General features: G+C 25.4%; 2 protein-coding genes across 2 annotated transcripts; both read right to left on the bottom strand.

Annotated features, from left to right (window-relative positions):
- Positions 1-10,071: 10,071 nt before the first annotated feature.
- Positions 10,072-13,427, bottom strand: LOC129983591 (cuticle protein 10.9-like). The gene is made up of 3 exons (XM_056093120.1): positions 13,377-13,427; positions 12,024-12,086; positions 10,072-10,529 (listed from the first exon to the last, which is right to left on the bottom strand). Exons 1-3 carry the CDS (start codon positions 13,386-13,388, stop codon positions 10,209-10,211), a joined length of 396 nt encoding a protein of 131 aa, XP_055949095.1. The 5' UTR covers positions 13,389-13,427; the 3' UTR covers positions 10,072-10,208.
- Positions 13,428-18,867: 5,440 nt separating this feature from the next.
- On the bottom strand, positions 18,868-22,267 carry LOC129985238 (cuticle protein 10.9-like). Its single transcript, XM_056095193.1, has 3 exons — positions 22,217-22,267; positions 20,953-21,015; positions 18,868-19,455 (listed from the first exon to the last, which is right to left on the bottom strand). The coding sequence occupies exons 1-3, from the start codon at positions 22,226-22,228 to the stop codon at positions 19,135-19,137; spliced, it is 396 nt and encodes a 131-aa protein (XP_055951168.1). The 5' UTR covers positions 22,229-22,267; the 3' UTR covers positions 18,868-19,134.
- Positions 22,268-22,722: the final 455 nt, after the last annotated feature.

Genomic DNA, 22,722 nt, shown 5'->3' with positions numbered 1-22,722 from the left:
CAACTATGGAAATTTGAAATCAATATTTTTGTTGAAATACAGTAATTTCTACCCAAGATTAAGGCTAATGTGTTAAAAAAATATTTTAAAGGCTTCATTTCAAATAATAATTCATTTCTATAGTAGATATGATCTTCAAATTGTCATTAAACAATACGACTTATATAAACATCTGGCAACAGTGAGAAATTTATTTAATTTTATCGGTTGAAAATAAATCGTTTTTTAATGAAATAGAATTTTAATTTCAATTTTTCAAAATGCATCAAAATTTGTTTGGACAAAGCAAATCTCACGATAAATTTATATAAAATGTTTTGAAACCCTTTAAATGTAACTACTTATAACAAGCAAGAGGGTTTGAATAGGATAAATTGTTTAAAGAAGGTTAAGAATCTGTCATTTATGAATCATCCACTTCGTTTTCGCCTCTATCTTAGGCATTATGCACGATTTTTTTTAACAAATAATTTAAAACTATAGCCCAATATTTATAATTTTTGCTGTTCATTTATTTAATTTTCATATTAACAACATTTATTTATTTTTCCTAGATATTTTTGTTTCGAAAAATTTAGAACATTTAATTATCCTGATAAAATGGAAATGTAATCTATATATTTTTCTTCTACTTTCATAATGTCTAATAATGATTATTCGAAATCAAAGCAAAGATATGAGTTATTTACTTTCCCTTAAATGGAATTTCATTCTGATTATTTGTAGGAATATGAAAAGATTGAATGAATATTTGAACTGATTATTTTTCCATATCGTTTTATCACAATTCATATAAATTATTACTATAAAAATGCATATTTAAAAGCAAATTTATCGATTTTTTTATTTGCTTTCACGTATATGCTTTCACGTATATGCTTTCACGTACTTTTCAGTTTCATTTCACTGATACCAAACAACACATTTTTGAAATTATGCCTTTTCGTGTATCTGCAAAAACAATGACTCTAAAGCATTTTGAGCTTGAAGAATGAAATTTAGTATGATTTTAGCACCAAATTTGTCAAAATAATGAAATGAAAGAATTAAATCTTCTGAGAAAATCTTTCTGTTCAATTATCAGAATATAAGTTAAAGCGATAAATACAAAATAAAAAAATGGTTGTATACTTATAAAATTTATCACACTTACTTAGCATCTAATGTGTACATAAATGTGTAAAATTTCCATTCCATCAAGAGATTTACTATCTTTCGAGCTGTACTTATATATGTAAATGCAAGAAATAAAAATACAACTAGTACTTAGGTGAATGGAATTTGGCATGTAATTTTATAACTATAATTATATTTTGGTGTTAAATTTTAATTTCAAACGATTGGAATAAAGGCCTCCTAAATTCATATTTGATTTTCTGGTATTTACTTATTACCTACATCCCCCAATTAATCGCCAAATAGATTCTTTCTTTACTAATGTTGGCATGTAATTAATAATGCAAGTGTACCAGTTTTATTTACTGTATAATGAAGTACACAACTCTCATGTTCGGATCTCTGAAAGCAAACATTTGAGCACTTAAGGCTTTTCAGCCTTTCCCCATAATTTTATGCTGAATTGGTCAAGGGTACGCGTATGTGACAATGTTTTGAATGGATCATTCCAGCTAGTTCAAAATATTCTTTAAAATATGATGGATACTTACAATTTTAAACAAACAATATTTAAATGTTTTATGTTTCGCTTCCTAATCTCTAGATTCAAAATATCATCATGAATCAAATTTAATTATTATTGTTAGCCACTGAATTCTTATATCTGATATACAACAATTTTAGGAAAATGAAACTCTTTGTCATAAAGGTATTCTCTTCTAATCATCACTGAAAATTTTGTTCGTGTTAATTTATTGTGTTTAGATGAAATTTTTTTAAAGAAATATCATTTTTAAAAATTTGGAAATCATTATTTTCTCTATTATTAGCTATATCCAAAATATGATTGTATAAAAAGATTTGTTCGTTAAAAATTAGAAATAATTTTGTAATAATTTTTAGAGTTGAATACGCAGCAAAATTACAGGAAGAATTATTTTAGCGGAACGTTTATACTATAAGGAAGTGCTTAGCAGATTGTAATATTATCTGTAAGAGATTTATATTTAACGTAAAAATTAATTGTTATTCTAATTGTCATTTCTTCCTTGAAAAAAAAGAATGATACAGTTTTACAAATTACATAACTTCATTGATCCTAATCATGTGATTACAGATAATCCAATCCTGCAGTTTGAATAACAAGAAATATGCATTAAAATCAAATGATTCAATACATAATATCTAGAGTTCCAATGGAAGATAGAGATGATTGGGATGTTATTTTGAAAATTATTGCCTTTCCTAAATATGTTTGAAAGATATGAGGATATTTTTCAGAAATCTATGCATATATTCTCATTGTGGCAATAATTACGACTCATAATAAATGTTTCATCTGCGATAGGACTGACTTTTATTTCATAATGAAATCCCAAAGATTGGATTCGATCGTCATGTTAAATTGCTTAAAGGACTTTTAACAACGGACAAAAAAGTCAATGGAAGAATTTTACGTGTTGCGATTTCACGCATAAAACAAAGAAATTTTGGATAAATTGTTGAATATTGATTTCATTTGCTCTCAAGATTTTAAAGAAACTCAAAATCTCATATCCATGAATTTTATAAAAATTTGCTCCCAAATAAGGAAGCGTAAGGTAATGTAACTTCGTCTTCGGGTGAATTTTTTGAAAAACGTTCTAAAACTGATATAGTTTATAATATTTGCATAAAAAAGATTGAAAAAAAAAACATATATGAAACCAAAATATATCAGGCAAGTGCCAAACCGTTTTTTTTTTTTCTTTCAAAATTTGAAGGAAAAAAAATTTATTTTTTTTTGGTTAAAAAGAGATATAAAGCAAAAATCTTCTAGTTTAGAGGATTTTCAAACGATTTGCTTAAACTTTTGCAGATAACCTAAGGAATATATTAAGTAGATCTTAAATAAAAAAATAATCTGCATTTTTATCCATTTTTCAATATTGAAGTTAGACTGATAAATAACATGAAATTTTCATTTTTTTCACATTGTTTAGCATACACACGGCCATAAAATATTTCTAAATGAAAGATTATTTATTCAATACTTCAAAAACTACAGAACATATTGACATAAAACAAATTATTATATCAAATTTGAACAAAAAATATCCATTAGATTTTAATTTATGAAGTTTTCCGTAAGAAAATTCTATCATATTCTATATTTGAGAAAATATCATCTAAAGATGTAAAACAGTATTAAAACGTATGCAAATGCGAATATAAAAATCAGTGTAATTTCCCAGAAATAGACTTAGAAACAAAACTGTAATCGTTTTATATAGAAACCTGTTCATGCAATAGAAATATCTAATTAAAAATTCATAGTTTCGGAAAAAAAATCCGACTTTTCAACTTAATCATCTACCTTAAATTTTAGGCAATATTATAAAACTCCAAAAAGATTTTCTTTACTTAGTAAATTTTTAAATATGATAATACTTTTTTCTTAAAATTATAAGCACTGAAAAAAAACCATACAACATAATGTTTTGATTTTTTCATAATATTCATATTATGTATGTAAAAACATACCTGAAAAATTTCATTAAGACGCAGTTACTTACAAAAAAATAGAATAGCTTTGTTATGAATATCGCATCTTTACACAATTGTTGTACCTGAAAAATGACTCGAGATGAACAGTTTGTTCCAATAGACAAACTTATTAACCGATTTAATTAATGCAGTTAATTAACTACACTATGAAAACGTTTCCATTATGATTATCTAAAGTTTTAGTTGAATCGATATATTTTGCCATGAAATTAATTTATTAAAAATGTTATGGAATTATGCTAATAATTTCGAGAGTTATAATATTTTTTTCTTTAAAAAAAATGCAGCTCCAATGTTAAAATAGTTATATGAAGTTTGTTCTAGACCTCGGAAACTGTTTCATATAGCACAAACATTTTTTTTTCACTCATTAAAAGAAAATTATTTTTTTTAGTAAAATCAAGCAAATATACCAACAAAACTGCTATTTTTAAGAATTTTAAAACTAAAATGGTTAAGAAAGAGAATTGTAACATAGTTATATTTGTATGAAAGTAAAGCTGATATGCTAAAATGTCGGAATCTAGAATGACTGTATGTGTAAACAAAAGAAATTTCGAAATACTCGCATAAATTGAAGAATTTCCGTAATGAATTTGCAACACTTTTTGCAAACCAAATATTATATTTATTTGCCATTATATATCCACTCTTCGTGTCACACAAGGTTTAATGACCAGTGAAAAATTGCATTTGTTTAAATATTAAATTTCTTTTTAGATTCAGACGATTTTAATTTAAACTGAATTATAAATTCTAGAAAATATATATTTTTCACTCAGACAGTATAAAATTTGACAGCAGAACAGATTGCCAGTAAGAATATTTAATCAATTCCTACCCTTTACCAGAGAAAAGATTTCCGTATAAAACCTTTTTAATGATCAGACTGCTTATTTCGCAGTTCAGGAATTGCGAAACATATCACCAAGAATGCCCTTGCTTTGCATCCCTCCCAGTTTGAAAGAGAAAAGAGCCCTCTGGTATAGAGTTTGCACTGTTGGATGGTTGGATTCTATCTCACTGCCGTATGGCAGTGAGAGGATTTAATATGTATTATGACTCCCCGGGGGTGCCACCTCGTAATTGAGGATAAGAAGCTTCTGGCATTGTGGTTGATTCTCGGCTTCCTTGTGGGTATAAAAATGGTGGAGATCAGCTACCTCCTATCGATGAAGAGACATACTTCCCATGGGAAGGGTAGCACTGTGACCGGTGATGACTCTTAGAACAACAGTTCCCGTCAGTACTGCTATCGTGACTGTTCGGTCATTTAATTTTTTCAGTGTGCCTTATTGGAGGATCAGTGTAACCATTTATGGTACCATTTACCTGCGGTTATCTTTATCAAGTAAATGAAAAAAATCTAAGAAAATCTGCTACATATCTTACTATTCAATAACTTAAATAACAGCAAAATGGGGGAATTAGTTCACAATTATTATTTATTCATTCAATACCTTATTGATGAATACTCCTTCGTAAATTTCTTTGATTAGGAAAAGTTATTTTCGAATATTCTTAAAATAATTCCCTCTTAATTATAAGGTATTCTGCTTCTTGCAGTTACACTTATGTAATAATATTTTGAAAAATCATAATTTTCAAGATTTAATTCATATTCATTTATTCTTCTTGATTATTTCAGGAGTTGAATAACAGGAAGAATGTTCTTCACTTTGTAATTATTACAACAGTTCTTTATAGTAGTATTTATCCCCCCTGTGTTTCAATGAATGGTTTTCGCCCTCCAGAGCGTGCAATTTAATGGCAACTTGAAAACTTGCAATTATTAAAAAGGGCTTAAACACATTATGTATTCTAATATGATTTTTTAGACAATTCACAATTTTAAACATCCCAATGTTTTAGTAAGTTACTAAAACAAGTTTTTGTTAAACTTCTTCGTTTGGAGAAGATAATACAATATACCGTTTAAGCTTCATATTTTCGACTAATCGAAATCAAAATTTGATAGAGAAGAACAATTAGTTTGAATAGTTTAACAGATGTTGGATTATGAGTAATGTAAAAATTGAAAGACCGAGCAGCAGCATCTTATAATAGAGCTGGAATTTCAAAATTTTACACATATTTCCAAGTTTAATGACTAAGCAATACAAAATTTCGTCTATCTAGATATTTAAAAATAGCTTTAGTATTTGAATGGATTTCTGTGGATAGATAGACTTCTTTTAGACAAATTTCGTCCACAATTTAATTCAAATAAAAAAATTTAAAGCAATGGTCACATAACAAGTTTCATCCTTTTAACTCGTTCCAATTTTCATTTATCTTATTCGAAAATACGTGGATATAAATTCCAATACGGTTTCTTTTGGTTCAGATTGATCTAAAATATGACGATTCACCGAAGTTGTTTTTTAGTTGTCAATTTATTTGATGAATGCAGTTCTTTGTCATGCATAAATCGTATACGGACAAGTAAAAAAAATAATCTGAATATTTATTCATAATCATAAATATTGCCTTTATATAGTTCTTTAACCAGATAAAATGAATTATGTCAAATTAATAAATTTTTATTTCTGTAAAATTTTCGTACTTTAAAAGCTTATTATATTTTAGCAATATGAGAAAATGTTTAATATTTAACATGTGTTTGCAGTATTGAAGTAATTAAAATGTTGTTGAACTTTATGTAAAAATCATGCTTATTATATTTATTATAATAAAATAACCTTATGAATCTTAATATATCTCTTATAAGATTAAAAATCCTCTTCGCATGAAAAAATTCCTGCCTTTTAATAAACACCAATAATTTCATTGGCTTAAAATATTTTTAAGGCATCTCACCAATTACGATTTTTTAAAGAAAAACGTCTTAAACAACATGTTTCATTTTACAACAATTTATGATTGTTAATTCGTTAGGATAAGATCAATTAACGAAATGGAACATTTAAGTGACTTGGAAAGTAATAGAAATGTCTCCATCTATAAAGAGAAGTAAAAAAAAACCAATAACAATTTGAAAATTAATTCTTTTATTAAGGTAAAATCTAAATTGGATTAAATTGTTTACCCGAAATTGCAGTGAATAAAAATGAATGTAAAGCTTTTTTTTCTTATTTAAAAATTGAAATTTACTTAATATATGTCTCTCAGTGAGCTGAGTCTTTTAAGACAGAGTTTTAGCAGACAAAATTAAATATATCTCAGGAACTACAGCATATTTCGGATCGAAATCGATGTAAAACACAAAAAGGTCTGTTGTATCGAATTACTAAAAAACATCGGTCTCTGCAATTGAAAAGATGTCGAGAAAATTGTTAATTATCCATGTTAATTAACTCGGTTAATCAATTTGTCGATTGAAGCAAATTCTCCTCCCAATCATTCCATCGATACTTATTTTATGAAGATGAGATAATAAATAACAAAGTTATTGGGATGTACCTTTTTATTTAACTGACTTTGCGATGAATCTTTTTTTATAAATCCTACGCATAAACTTTGAAATATAGTTTTGAGAAAACAAGACTTTGAAATTCAAGATAACTTAAGAAAATTGGACATCCCCAGATTTTTATTCTTAAAAGGCCTCAGAAACATACCATATACCTTTTATATTGTTAACAATTTTTTCATCGTTTTTTATGAGCTTCAATTAATGTATTAAATTAACATTTATCAGCTAATGCAGATTGCTGTTTATCAAAATGAATAAAATTCTTAAATAATTATACATCCCTATCCAATAGATGTTATTAGACCAAATATACTATTTTAGATATTTTATTGTCTCATTCGCCTTCTTAATTCTTCCACCTAAATATATTTTTATAAAATATGACAAGGCTATAAATATTAAATGTATAGCATCAATTTCAGCTTTAGAAAAAAGAATTTGTTTTTACTTTTCTAAACTATTCGTAAGTTTTGCGTAATTTTATTTACATTACGAATTTTTAGTAGTGAACCAACAATGATGTTGTGGATAAGCACCTGTTGTCACAAAGTGTAACCAAAATCAATAGCAACCTTCAGTATTCTCTGATTATATGGACTCTTCAAATCAGTTCAGGCTAAAGCAGTAATTTCTTATCATTTCAAATCAATTTTCTTCAAATCAACTAATTACTGTGATGGAAGTCAAAATATGTATGCGCCAATTACCCCATAATCTCTTGGAAAATTGGGAAAGGAATGGGGTAAATATAAACGTCGCTGTAACTAGGATTGCTTAGTTAATAAATTAATTTAGAAATCAAACATTGTTTATAGACTCTTTAAAATATGTTTATGTTTATGAAAATACCATCAGGAATAATCCAAGGTTGTTTTATTTTAACAAATATATATTTTTTGAGCTATTACGATGAAGGTACCAGAATAATTCCTTCTTCCGAGGGATTGTTGCAATTGATGATGATTAGATCAATTCGAAAATTATAAAAAACATCCATTTTACTATATCAAAATTAAAGTAATGAATAATAATAGTTTAAAATTGTTGAGATTTAGATAAATTTACTCTACCACATCCTATTTCTGAATAGATCGTTTCAGGCATCATAAATATCTGAGAGAAAAATTGGTTGAATTGAAAATTAAAAGTTTTACTCGAAATGTTAACTATATTTTCTACTATTAGTTCTTATTCATTTGAAAGCAAATTTCAATATCTTATAAATTTCCTGCTTTTGTCTCATAATGTTCAAACTTTTCTGTTTTTGTAATCAATTATTTTCGATGAAATTGGATAGAATTATCTTAAATTACTCCAATTTGAAGGCATTAAATAATTATGACAATTTATATGCGATATTTCATGAAATCGAATACATTTTTTGTTAGAAAGAAAAGTACTTTGGGATTGATTCCAGAGAGCGGAAAAATAAATTTTGAGGCAAGAAACAGTAATTTCTTATTATTCCAAATATGTTATCTTCAAATCACTTTATTACTGTGATGGAAGGTAAAATAGGCATTTCCAATTACTCTATGAGATAATCGGGGGAAAATGGAGTAATTATAAATTATTATAAGACTGGTAAATTAATGAATTATTTTTTTTAATGTTTAATGAGCTCTCTAAGACATAAATAGCTTTTATTTAATTATAAAGTTATTTTTTTTACAACATCAAAATCATGTTATCCAATTTTTCTGCATTAAAATTATATATACCTGCATTTACAAGTATAAAGTACAAAATTATTTGAACCCTTTTCTTAACAATCTTTTTATAATGATTTTTCAGGGTATTCTTGGTAGTTTTTTTATAATTGAAAATTCCAATATATACAAATGATCATTAATTTAATAATATATTTAATCGTTTTTGAATATATGAAAAAAAATATCATGGAGAAATGAAACTCCTTTGTTGTATGTTGAACTTATGTATTTCAATAATATCGAAATTTATTTTAATCTATAAAATATTTATTTTTAATTCTTTGATTCCCACCGCTTACTAAATTTTTAAATTCAGCATAAGATATAAACTGATGTAAATTTTCAACTTCTTTCCTTCACATCGGTAATTACAAATTTCTTTCTATTATATCTCTGAAAACACATATCCAAACGGTAAATCAGCATATGCCTTTCTGTATTCTTTAAAAATACTGAATTCTGAGTTAAGAAAATTAACATAAATTTGATACATAATATAAAAAGACTCAATTATTGATACGAATTTTCAAAAATATATATAACCAGTACTTTGATATATAATTTTTCCTATAATATTTATCATTTGGTAAACCATATGTAAAACACAGCCGACATTTAATTCTTTTAAAATTGCATTTATTCACAGTATCAAGCAAAAAAAATGTACATAAACAGAAAAACCCACCCTTCTGATGAATAATGTACATAAGAAGAAAGTACAGAAATATACTTATCAGAAATGTACAGAAATAAATAGATAAGCCCGCGCAACTATGACTAGCCCAATTTGACACAAATTAGAAAAAATACTGAATGATACAAGTGAAATATTCTTGTATGTCACTAAAAGCTCAAAAGAAATGAAAAGAAATAAAAAATATTTTATAAAATTCTATCAGCCACTTAAAAGTTTTGCTTATATTATTTGTATAGCTGCAAATTTTTAAGAAATAAATGAAAGCATTTTTGTAACTCAGAAAGATTGACCTGTTTTAGTTAATCCTTAGAATTACGCTTATTAATTGATACTAATCGGAAGTTGTTTCAAAACTTAAAACAACCATTTCTATTTGACAAAATTTTGCAAATTTTTTTGAACTTATTTTTATTAAGAAAATACTGAATGAAATTTTGATTTTCTATTTTTGCTAAATTACCTAAATTGCTTTGAGAAGTTCTAATTTTTTTTTTAATAAAAGAAAAGAATTTTAAGCAATTAGAGAAAACTAACAATATTTTGGCACTATAGATTATACATTATGTTCATCAAATTTCATATTTTTCGAATTTTAAATATGAAATTTTTATCATTATGCTTTATATCACACTCTGCGAACATTTAGAACATATTCAGTTGCAAAAAGAATATATCACTTCATGATGAGACGAAAACCATTTTAAGCGTAACCATGACCATAATTATCAGAAATATCATGATGCACATGATGAGGCTCGTGATGATGATGATAGGATGCATCAGAATGGATTTTGACTTGAGCGGGATCCTGATTGGCTGTTCCTGGTTCGTTGGTCTTGACCTCGGCACGAAAACCACCTTTGTCAGCAACGTAGTGGACTTCTCGGTGGATTCCTTTATGGTCAACGTATCCATAGCTACCTCTAACATGGCCATGCCCATCTCCTTCTTCGTGTCTGTGTTGGGAGCCTTCATGATCCTTCACTTCATAACCAAATTTGTATGGAATTGGATCATGATGCTGGCAAGAAAATTGAAAACAATCATTTTTTTTAACTTAAAGTGCAAGAATTTTTTCAGAAAAAATAAATTCGTTCTTCTATTTTGCATACAATGTATGAAAAACATAATTCCATAAATATTTATCTTTTTACCCCAGTGACACTATTACATTTTAATGTTCAATTAACTAGTAGTAAAGTTTCAACAGCTACTACTAGTAAGAAAGTTAAAAACAATAATTTTTTAAATTTAAATCTTAGGAATGCTTTTTTCAATAAAAATAAATTCATTCTTATATTTTTCAGGCAAAAGGTCAGAAATTTAACTTTCATAAGTTTTAGAAATTTAACCGCAGTGACACCAATAGTTTTTTAACCGAGTTCAAATATAGGTCCGTAGATCGAAAATGACGTAATTTGCTTCAGATAATTTGGTATAAAAACCTTGGAAATATTGTTGTGGTGTTGTATCGAGAGATTAATAGCAAAACCTCATATATATATATAAGAAGAAGAAGAAAAATTAATTTTTTAAACACCAAACCAATATTTTTTTAGATAATCATATTTAAGAAATGTTTTATAAGCATGAGAATCCAATATTTTGTAAGTACCGAGCCAAATATCATTAACTGAAAATAATAATAAAAAATCCTGAAGATTAATATTTTCACTTTCTACCGGGGGGGGCAATAATTTTCTTTATTTTGCTCTTTTTCTCAATATAGTGAATTCTAAACGCTTGAGCGGAATGCTTTAAATTAATTCGGAAATGTATTTGAAATTTTATTTTAGACCTCTTATAAATTTTTGTTGTAAACTAAATGTTCTCAGTAATATACTACTTATTGAATCGAGATATTTAATTCATTTACACAATTTATAATTGAATTTTTTTTTCAATTAACTTCAAATTAAGTAATATAAACAGAAAAAAATTAGCTTGTATTCGAAAAAAGATTTATTGATCAGAAATTAAATAATTCTTCAGAAAAATTTAAATATTTCATTTATGATAAAATAAAATAAATAAATATTTCATTAAATAATTGTATCAGAGAAACTGATAAATGACAAAAAATGAATAGATCACTCACTTTAAACTTGAGTATAAATTTTAGTGTATAATTTTGATTAACATATTTATCACAAAAGGAAAAATTATGATAAAAAAAGTTTTTAAAATTTATAGCATATAAAAAATTTGTCGGATAAAAAGCAGAAACGGAATCTTTCATTCAATAGAAGAATTTACGAATTAAAGACATCAACAACCTCATGAATCTACAGTTTTTGGAAGAAAAATCAGAAATTAATATTAATTGTTTCGTATCTTATGTCGTATAAATGGATTAATCACATCTATGGGAGTTCAAAAGAACGTATAAAAAGCACATAAAGAATAAAATTAAATAAACAATATTTTAAACTTTTTTTAAGTTAAGAATTTAGCCTTATTAATAAGCAAATAGAAGAATAAGTTAAAATTGATGTATTAAAATTAAAATAAAAACCTCCTCATGTTCTTCATAGTGACTGGCAGAAACGGCAATGACAAAAAAGAAGGCAACTGCGATCTGAAAATATGAAGAATGTTAGCAAATTACACAAATAAAATAAAACAAATTGGAATTATGGTATATATCGATACAAACTGTATAAGTGATTATTAGATGGATTTTTGAAGCATGACATAGAATATAATAAATCCGAAACATGTAAACTGATTGAAGACGATAAAAAAATAAACTCACATTAAAAGAGCATCATTTTTTTAAATATTTTATATAAAAATATCTGCAAGTATTTTTACATGTTTCTACAAATATGTATGATTATTAATACTGCATTTTATACAATATTAACAATGTATATCTCTCAAACTTAAAATCTATTTTATTACAAATTTTCATTAGAAAAATGAAATTTTACTCGAATTTCATTAATTTTTTTCAAAATTTATACAAGACAATATAATATTTCTTTCCCTTCATCTGTGAGAACGAAAATACTTAAAAATTAACAAAAAATTGAATCCATGCTTTGTTGGTTGATAGCTAGGTAGATAAGTTTTATTTTTGCAAAAGCCGCTAAGTAGATAGATTTTATTGGTGCAAAAGCCATGTTATGCCATACTGCGCCAAGCTTAAGGTATCCTGTTTTTCTATTTCATAACAATTCAAAATAAATTGAACTATGACTAAAAGAAACTTAATAACTTTTTTTCAAATACTATATGTTATTATCAAAATTTTAATAGTCATAATTTTATTTTATTTTTTCTTAATTTTTTTTAAAGTATAACATGGACTTAACGAAAAATATGGTAATAATAACTAGTAAAGCACTTAAAAATTAACTTATTTTAAAATGTTTAATGATTGTTATGATAGTTATGCTAAAACAAACGATTACATATAGAAAATTATATGATTTTAAAAATGCAATAACTATTAAAATAACCATCTATTAAACTAGTCACCATGCAATAACTAGTAAAATGAACTATTTCATGTACTTAATTACAAATAAAATTAATTTTAAACGAATTTATTTAAAAGGTATATATTAATTTTTTTTAAAAAAATTATTAGCTTTGCAATATTTTAAAACCAAAGGAAAAAAATGGTTTTATAACATTCCCTGAATAATTTTATTTAACACTTTTTTTCCATTTTGACTTTTAAATACAGCATTATTTTAATATGTAAATTTTTAAAATCAAATCTTATGGAGAGCTATAGAATCTAATTTGTTGAATTCATAAAATATTTTCAATTATGATGAAATCTTAAGTAAAAGAAGGAAATGTTTTGAAATGAAATTGTTTTCAAACTTCTGAAACTGTTTATAAAAACATAACTTACTTTGAAAAACATTTTTCCGAGACAGTCGCTTTTTCTTCTGATAACTGAGGGTTTGTGAGATTCTGATGGTTCGTATGGGAGTTCCGCAGCTTTTATACTGATCGGATTTGGGTGCCCGAGATTGGTACTTAACACATTTAGGCGCTTTTAGATAACAAATTGAGATTTTCGATCTTCACGGGTCAGTTGAGATTATCTGTTATTTTCTTCTACTGCTTGATCATATGCTTCAGTGAGTTTTCGGAAAGACATCGTGAAAGATGAACTTCATTTACAAAACAACTTCACAGTAGGAATCTCTTTTGACTCCCATTTGTTATTTCTTCTGCCTAGAAAACGCGAGAAATCTTTAGCTTGGTTATGTTTCCGTTATGTCTATTCTTTTTTCCAGCATCTACTATTTCATTCAGTTTTAAAGTTGGTTCCAGATTTATGATGGTAAATTTAAGTTTCATGTAAAATTTTTATTAATTTATTTTCTTGCTTCAATTTTTTGAGAGAGAAATTAAAATTTTAAAATGTAGACTTTAAATGAATGATACTAAATGAAGTTTTTTTCTTTTTTAATTATGAAATTCTACTTGTTTTATTACATGATTTTCAAATTGAGGCTTTATTCCACATTGAAATTCATATCCATAGTCCATATTGAAATTCATATCCATAGTCCATATTGAAATTCATATCCATAGTCCATATTGAAATTCATATCCATAGTCCATATTTCCTTCTTTTTTTCCATTTTTTTTTATTTAAATTTAATATTTTTTCTATTATGTTTTCGGTCTATATTGCAAATTGACAAATTTTGAAAGTAATAAATGGGGCATTATAGTGAAAATAATTATCTCTTAAAAAACTTTAGATAAATATAAAAATTCACCAAAAAATCTAAGAAGAAATTGCTTCCAATGTTAAGATCAATTTGCGTCCAACGTTTTGTAGCAAATATGCATGTACATAGTGATGGAATCTCAGCCTTGATATGGAAGGTCATGGGTTCAGAATCCGTTTCTACTAAAGTGTATTCGAGTAAAATGGGTTAAATCGGTGGAATTAAATTTTTTCTCACTTTTGTATTAAGAAAACTCAAAGATAAGGTTGATTAAGTGTCTCTCTGAGGTTACAGTTTTTCCTGTTTATTCTAAATTTATACTCATGTAATTTCAAAAATTGAAGTGAATTGAACAATTCTTCTAATAAATATGTGAGATAAGAATTGTCATAAAAATTATGAATATTCATAATCTCCAAAACGGGTCCATCTTTTGATTTAAAACATTTTAATTTTTAAAAAATGATAATCTTACAACTCGAATTATTTATTGATGATTGATTCATAGATTGATATATTACTCTTTTCTTTTTTTATTACTCAAGAAAAAGAATAAATAAAATTAAAATAACCATCTGTTAATATAAACCCAAGAATAAATCAAAGTAAATGGACTTCTTCCTGATATTTAAAGATTTGTTTTTCAAAAATCGTTAATTTAATTACATTATTAAATATTGTTTTATTTCGTCTCTTAACACTGAAAATAAACGTACGCATTATTAATAACGTTAGATAAATATATCCGTTAAATACATAAAATAGTAAAATTTGTCGAATAATATAAATTTTATAGAAAACCGTTCTCATTATAATATACTAATAAGAAAAAATAAAATTATGTCTTACGTCTCAAATTATAAAATAATATATTTTGTTTTTCACTTCTCTCAATAGAAATTAATAAAATATTTTAAAGTATTTTGAGTAGTATTTTTAAAGTATTATTCAGAATGTATTATAAATAAGTATGTATTTTTGTGCAGAAAAATGTAAATATTCCCTAAATTAATATTTTGATTTTAGTAAAATATTTAAAAGTATTTTTAGAAAAATTCAAATAATTATTCAGAATATATTTTTAATTTTTTTTTTTTTTTTTTTTTTTGTACAGAAAAATGCAAATATTCCCTAAAACATTCTATGACTTGAAAATCAACCAAAAGAAATATAGCTATTGTTTAAATTCTTTAAATGAAAGATTGTTATCAAGGAACATTGTCATGTAAGAGGAAAGCCATTTTTTAACGCTTGGATCATTTATTGATATAAAGATCAGTTTGCATATCATACATCTGAGGTTATTTCCTTATTAAAAATGATAAATTCACGAATATTCACGATAAGCCATACCGAGTTTACTTTATGAAAATCAAAACTTTGGTTTATCGTGATTTGATATACTTCTTTTATTTGAATTATTTTGTATGAATAAAATAAGACATTTTATTTTGCTCATCTTTAAAAATAAAATTTAGAAGATTGAGATAAATCAAAATTAATGTTTTTTTTCATTTACTGATTAAAAACCCAAATATGATTTCTAAAAAACTTTTTATGGCTTATTCTTTATATTTCTAAAATATATATATATATAATTTTTCCATCATTATCATTACACGAAATTAAGGGAAAAAGAATTTTTTCTGACAATAACAAGTTTTGAAAATTTTGAATTAAAAATCTGACTACTTTTAGACACAATCATAATATTTATAATTAGAGTTTAATCTTTCAAAATATTAATATTGTTTTTGAATACCTAATTTTCCTTCTATACATATCTTGAAATTTTGTATTATGAAAAACCTTATTTTTTTAAGTCCCAAAATATTAGCCTAAAACAAGAATTTTAGATTTTGAGGCCTCAATTTCGATTAGAAATCAGTAGTTTTGCATTAATTATGGTTTTTGAACAATGAAAAGGGTTGAACAAAGTAATCAATCATAGAAAATAATGCTTTTGTGAATTAATTTAATGTTGCAAGATAGGAGTTTAAAAAAGGAAAATGCTACACAACTCTACTAACGAAACTTATGAATTTTTGCTCTATTTAATGAGAAATGGATTACTTCAATTTATAATGCTCGTTGTTTTAGGCGTTTTACATTAAATAAGAACTTGCACAGAATGCTATAAAATATAAAAAAAGAAAAAAAAACTGAATAAAAAGAATTTAAGAAATTTGAAATAAAGACTATAATAAATGCTGAAATGAAAATTATCATTCAGATTAAGTTATAATAAACATTTCAGAAAGATAAAGAAGTTAAAATAATTTTTTATTAAAACAATTTCACGTTTTATCAAATAATTTTATTTTATTTTAAAAACAATGCTTAATTTGTTTAAAATAAAAGTATACAATCTGTAATAATACCAATTTATCTGAAAATCAACGTTGCTTCCATAAAAAATACCTTAGAGTTTGGTCATAGTGTTATAATCTGGAATTTGTCATCGGAGAATCTTGAAACTTGCCAGCCAAAAAGTTTTTCTCAAATGTTCAAAATTAGTAATTAAATCCTTAAAATGATTGAGTGTGGAACTTTGAACGTGGAGTAACTTGGAATTTCATCCTTGTAATTTGTTAAGATTTTATATTAAGAAATACGTTACAAACATACGTCGTAGAACGTCGAAACAGATGCTTAGATAAAGTAGATTATAATGCTTTATAATATATATGCTTTATAATTTTATATATAATTTTTAATAGTTAATATTTTTTATAATTTTTGAAATTTCTTTCTTAAATAAATTCCAAAAAGTTGAACTTTTTTGGACTTCAATTTTTCAGAATTTATTCAGAGATGAGTCATTATGAATTTTTAGAAAATTATTTCTGATTCTATTTATCTGTTCTTTTTCTTGGAGGTCTTTATATAAAATGCCACAGGAAAATATAAAATTACAACCCTCTGTTTATATACATTTTGCAAGCATCTATGAACGTTATAATTATTTTCTTAAATAAATTAAGAAAAGTTGAAATTTTTGGACCAACTTTTCGGAATTTATTCTGTGAGAATCTTTAGGAATTTTGAGAAAATTATTTCTATTTATATTCATCTGTCCTTTTTGAGGTTTTGAATTTCATTATTTTACACTATTCACAGACCACATCCCACAAGAGATATAGGCTGATTCCCACATCTTGCCTTATGTGGTAGCAGAAATAATCAAATTTTGAGGAATTATAGACAAGAAAAAGGGGAATATTTTTAATTCAATACATATGAATGCTTAGAATATTCTAATCAATATAAGTATTAGGACAAGAGGATGTTTAAAATTTTAGAATTTTTAAGTTTTTAAACAATAAATTTATTGACGCTAACAGCATAGAAAATAATAACTTGAATCATTTAAAGTATATTTCCTCCAAAGCATTGGAGTTTATACCTTTCTCTAATGATTAAAAAAAAAAATTTTTCAACAAATAGAAAAAGATATTCAGTATATTTTGTAGTATTCTATGTGTATAGTTTTCAAGAAATAACGACTATAATCTAAGAAAATTAAGGTACAATAAATATTTCAGGGAGCAAAGCAATCATTAACATTTAAAAAAATGTATGATACTATGAAGTTTTCAAATCCCTTACAGAATTTTTATGAATATTTAATGCTTTAAATCTATGTTTTTAGCATATCATTTTAATTCAAAATTGCCTATTCATAAAACTCTTAATTTAAAGCTTAAATTTAAAGATTCTTCTTTCATTTTAACATATAAATTTCATACGTAAGACTATATAAAACAAAATAATTATCACACTGTACTCGGCAATTTTCAGTTTCGGAAACAAGCGATGATTCAATAAATAATACGATTCAATCTTCGATATGATTTTAAAAAATCTATATCTAGCATTTCATATGACATTTTCCTAAAATATTTATCGTTTGGTAAGTCATATGTGAAAAACACAGCCAATAATTAATTCTTTCAAAATTGCATTTATTCACAGTATCAAGCAACAAAAATATACAGAATCAGAAAAACACACCCTTCTGATGAATAATGTACAGAAGAAGGTACAGAAATATACTTATCAGAAATGTACAGACATAAATAGATAAACCCCGTGCAACTGTGACTAGCCCAATTTGACACAAAATAGAAAAAAAATACTGGTTTCAAAGAAGGGACATATTCATATACTGCACTGGGGAGTTATAAGTAAATGAAAAGAAATAAAAAGTGCTTTCTAAAATCATATCAGCCACTCAAAATTTTTACTTACTTCATTTGTATAATTGCAAATATTAAAGGAATAATTTAAAGCATTTTTGTAACTCAGAAATATTGACCTATTTTAGTTAATTCTTAGAATTACGCTTATTATTTTTTAATGTTAAAAGATTTATTATAATTAATTATAAATTTAGTAATTAACTATACGTTGTTTCGAAAATTAAAACAGACATTTCTATTTGATGACATTCTGTAGCAGAAATTTGTAAATGATTCTAAACTTATTTTATTCTACGAAATAACTGAATGAAATTTTGATTTTCTATTTAGTAAACTAAATTACCTAATTTGTTTTGACTAGTTCTAAAGTTGTTTCAAAACTTAAAACAACCATTTCCATTTGACAAAATTTTGCAAACGATTTTAAACTTATTTTAATTAAAAAATTACTGAATGAAATTTTGATTTTCTATTTTTGCTAAATTACCTAAATTGTTTTGAGAAGTTATAATTTTTTTTAATAAAATAAAAGAATTTTAAGCAATCAAGCAAAACGAACAATGTTTTTGGCACTATAGATATCGAGTTCATCAAATTTCATATTTTTCGAATTTTAAATATGAAATTTTTATCATTATGCTTTATATCACACTCTGCGAACATTGAGAACATTTTCCGTTGCAGACAATATATGCCACTTCATCATGAGACGAATACCATTTTAAGCGTAACCATGACCATGATTATCATGAATATCATCATGCACATGATGAGGCTCGTGATGATGATGATAGGATGCATCAGAATGGATTTTGACTTGAGCGGGATCCTGATTGGCTGTTCCTGGTTCGTTGGTCTTGATCTCGGCACGAAAACCACCTTTGTCAGCAACGTAGTGAACTTCTCGGTGGATGCCTTTATGGTCAACGTATCCATAGCTCCCTCTGACATGACCATGACCATCTCCTTCTTCATGTCTGTGTTGGGAGCCTTCATGATCCTTCACTTCATAACCAAACTTGTATGGAATTGGATCATGATGCTGGCAGGAAAGTTGCAAACAATTAAATTAAATATATATATATATATATATAAAGTGGAAAATTTATTTTCAACAAAATTCAATTCACTCTTGTATTTTACATACAGTGTATAAAAACATACTTTCATAAATATTAAGCATTTAACTCCAATAATACAATACGTTTTGATCTACAGTTAACTATTAATCAAGTCTCAACCACATGATGCTGGTGAGAAAGTTACAAAAAATTATATATTTTAAATTAAAATAAATAAAAATATTTTTCAACATAAATAAATTTATTGTAACCTTTTCCATGCAAAGTGTCAGAAATGTAACTTGCATAAATTTTCGATATTTTACCGCAGAGACGTAAAAAAGTTTTGGGCTAAATCCAAATATAGATCAATAGATCGAATGGTGTATTGGCTCTTAGATAATTGGTGTAAAAGAGTGTTGTGTCAATATATTAGTAAGATTCATAATATATATAAAGAAAAAAATAAAATTATTTAATAATTAATTTTAATTATCATTCAATTAAATTCAAGTGTTATTAAATACGATCATATTTAAGAAATATTTTATAAAAATTAAAATCCAGTTTTTGTAAATAACCAACTAAATATTATTAATTGAAAATAATAATGAAAAATTACTAAAGATTAATATTTTCACTTTTTTTGGGAGGGGAGGGGCAAGAGTTTTCATTCTTTTTCTCTTATTCACAATATATTTATTTCTGAATCTTGGAGATTTAAATCTTTAAACTGGTTTGAAAATGTATTTAGGTTTTTATTTAACACATCATAGAGATATTTGTTGTAAATTAAATGTTTTAAATAATATGTTATTTATAGAATCGAAATATTTAATTCACGTACAGAATTTACAATTGAAATTTTTTCAATTCACTTTAAACCAAGCAATGTAAACATTAAGAAATTCTGCTTATATTTTAAAGAAATTTCAAGAAGCAACAATGAAATCATTACGCGGAAAAATTAAAATATTTCATAAAGAAAAACAACTGTATTAGAGAAAACGATAAATGAAAACAAAATACATATAAGTGTATTCGTCAATTTAAAGTTGCGTTTTCATTTGAGTGTATAATTTTGATTAACATTTTTATCACAAAAGAAAAGATTATCAAAAAAAGGTTTTTGAAATTTTTAGTATAAAAAAATTTATAGCATCCTATATTGGATAAAACGCCGAAACTAAGCCTTTCACCTCATGGCAAATTTAACAGTTTATTAGTTATATCAATAACACTAATGAAGTTGTGATGTTTAGAATAAGAATATCAAATTAGAATTAATAGTTTCGTCTCTTTTTTCTGATATATGGAATTAATCATCTCAATGGAGGTTCAAAAGAACATTTAAAAAGCACATAAATAATAAATTTAAAAAAATATATATATTTGCACTTTATTTACGAATTGAATGTTGTTAGTAAGCAAATAAAATTTTAAGTTAAAGTTAATATATCAAAATTAAAATTAAATACCTCCTCATGTTCTTCATAGTGACTAGCAGAAACAGCAGCGACAAAGAGCAAGGCAACTGCGATCTGAAAACATAAAGAATAATAAATGGTCTGTATTGATATAAACTGTATAAATGATCATTGGATGAATTTTTGGAGCATGACATATGGACTATAGTGAAACACAAATATGAAAATCAATTGAAGACAATAAAAAAATTAACTCCCCACAAAAGAGCGTCTTTTTTTTATTTTCTTAAATTTTTATATTTTAGAATTTGTAAGTATTTTTTGCGTACTTCTATAAATATGCATGAATATTAATGATGATTTTAAGATTAAAGAATGTATATCTTACAAATAAAAAGTCTAATTTGTTACAGATTTTCATCCCAAAATAAAATTTCATTAATTTTTAAAAATTTAAACAAGGCAATATAATTTTCATTTTTGCTTCATTTATTCGTACAAAAATACTTAAAAAGTTAACAAAGCATTGGATTCATGCTTTATTGACTTATAGGTAGGTAGCTATGTTAGTTTTACTTTTAAAAAAGCCATGTTAGGCCATATTGCACTAAACATAAGGTATCTTGCTTTGTTATTTCATTAAAAAAATCAAAACAAATTTAGCCGTCACTTAAAGAAATTTAACATTATTTTTTAAATTATATCTATTGTTACAAAAAAATTAATATTCATAGTTTTATTTTTTTAAATACAGCATGGATTTATGGAAAATGATGACTCTAATCTTCAACTAGTAAAATTTTGATTAAAATTTTTTTAACAATTTTAGGTATAGTTATGCTAAAACTAATGATTCTATATAGAAATTTATGTTATTCTCATCATGCTATAATAATTAAAATAACTATCTGATAAATCATAACCATCTATTAAAATAACCATCATGCGATGACTAGTAAAATGAACTCCAGTGTTTTATTCCAAATAACATTAAATATGAAACTAATTTTATTTAATCAAAGGGCATATATTAAAATTTATTTTTAAATTATTAGCTTTGCAATATGTTAAAATCAAAGAAGGAAAATTAGGTTTACAACATTTCCTGAATAATTTTATTTAACACTTTTTTTTTCATTTTCAACAACTTTTAACATACAAGTTTTTAAAACCAAACATTGGAGAGAGTGTTGGATATAATTTGCTGAATGCAGAAAGTAATTTAAGTTATGTTGAAATCTTAAGTCAAGGAGAAAATGTTTTTTAAATGAAATTATTATTAAACTTTCGAAACTGTTTATAAGAAACAACTTACTTTGAAAAACATTTTTGTTAGATAGTTGCTTGTTCTGCTCTTAACTGAAGGTTTGTGAGATTCTGATGATTCGTTTGAGAGTTCCGCAGCTTTTATACTGATCGGATTCGGGTGCCCGAGATTGGTACTTAACACATTTAAGCGCTTTTAGACAACAAATTGTGATTTTCGATCTTCACGGGTCAGTTGAGATTATCTGTTACTTTCTTCTAATGCTTGATCACATGCCTCAGTGAGTTTTCGGAAACACATCGACGTAAGTGAAAGATGAAATTCATTTAGAAAACAATTTCACAGTAGGAATCTCTTTTGGCTCCCGTTTGTTGTTTTTTCTGCCTAGAAAGCGAGAGTAATTTTTAGCTTGGCTTTGTTTTCGTCTCATTTCTATTCTTTATTCCAGCATCCATTATTTCATTCAATTCTAAATTTGATTTTAGATTTCTTATGGTAAATTTTAGCTTGATGTGACATTTATATCAGTCTATTTGTTTAATTTTATTTTTTGG

Source organism: Argiope bruennichi, chromosome 9 (genome assembly GCF_947563725.1).
Source record: "Argiope bruennichi chromosome 9, qqArgBrue1.1, whole genome shotgun sequence".
NCBI lineage: Eukaryota > Metazoa > Arthropoda > Arachnida > Araneae > Araneidae > Argiope > Argiope bruennichi.
The sequence above is the reverse complement of the archived record's forward strand: the minus strand, read 5'-3'. Positions and strand labels throughout refer to the sequence as shown.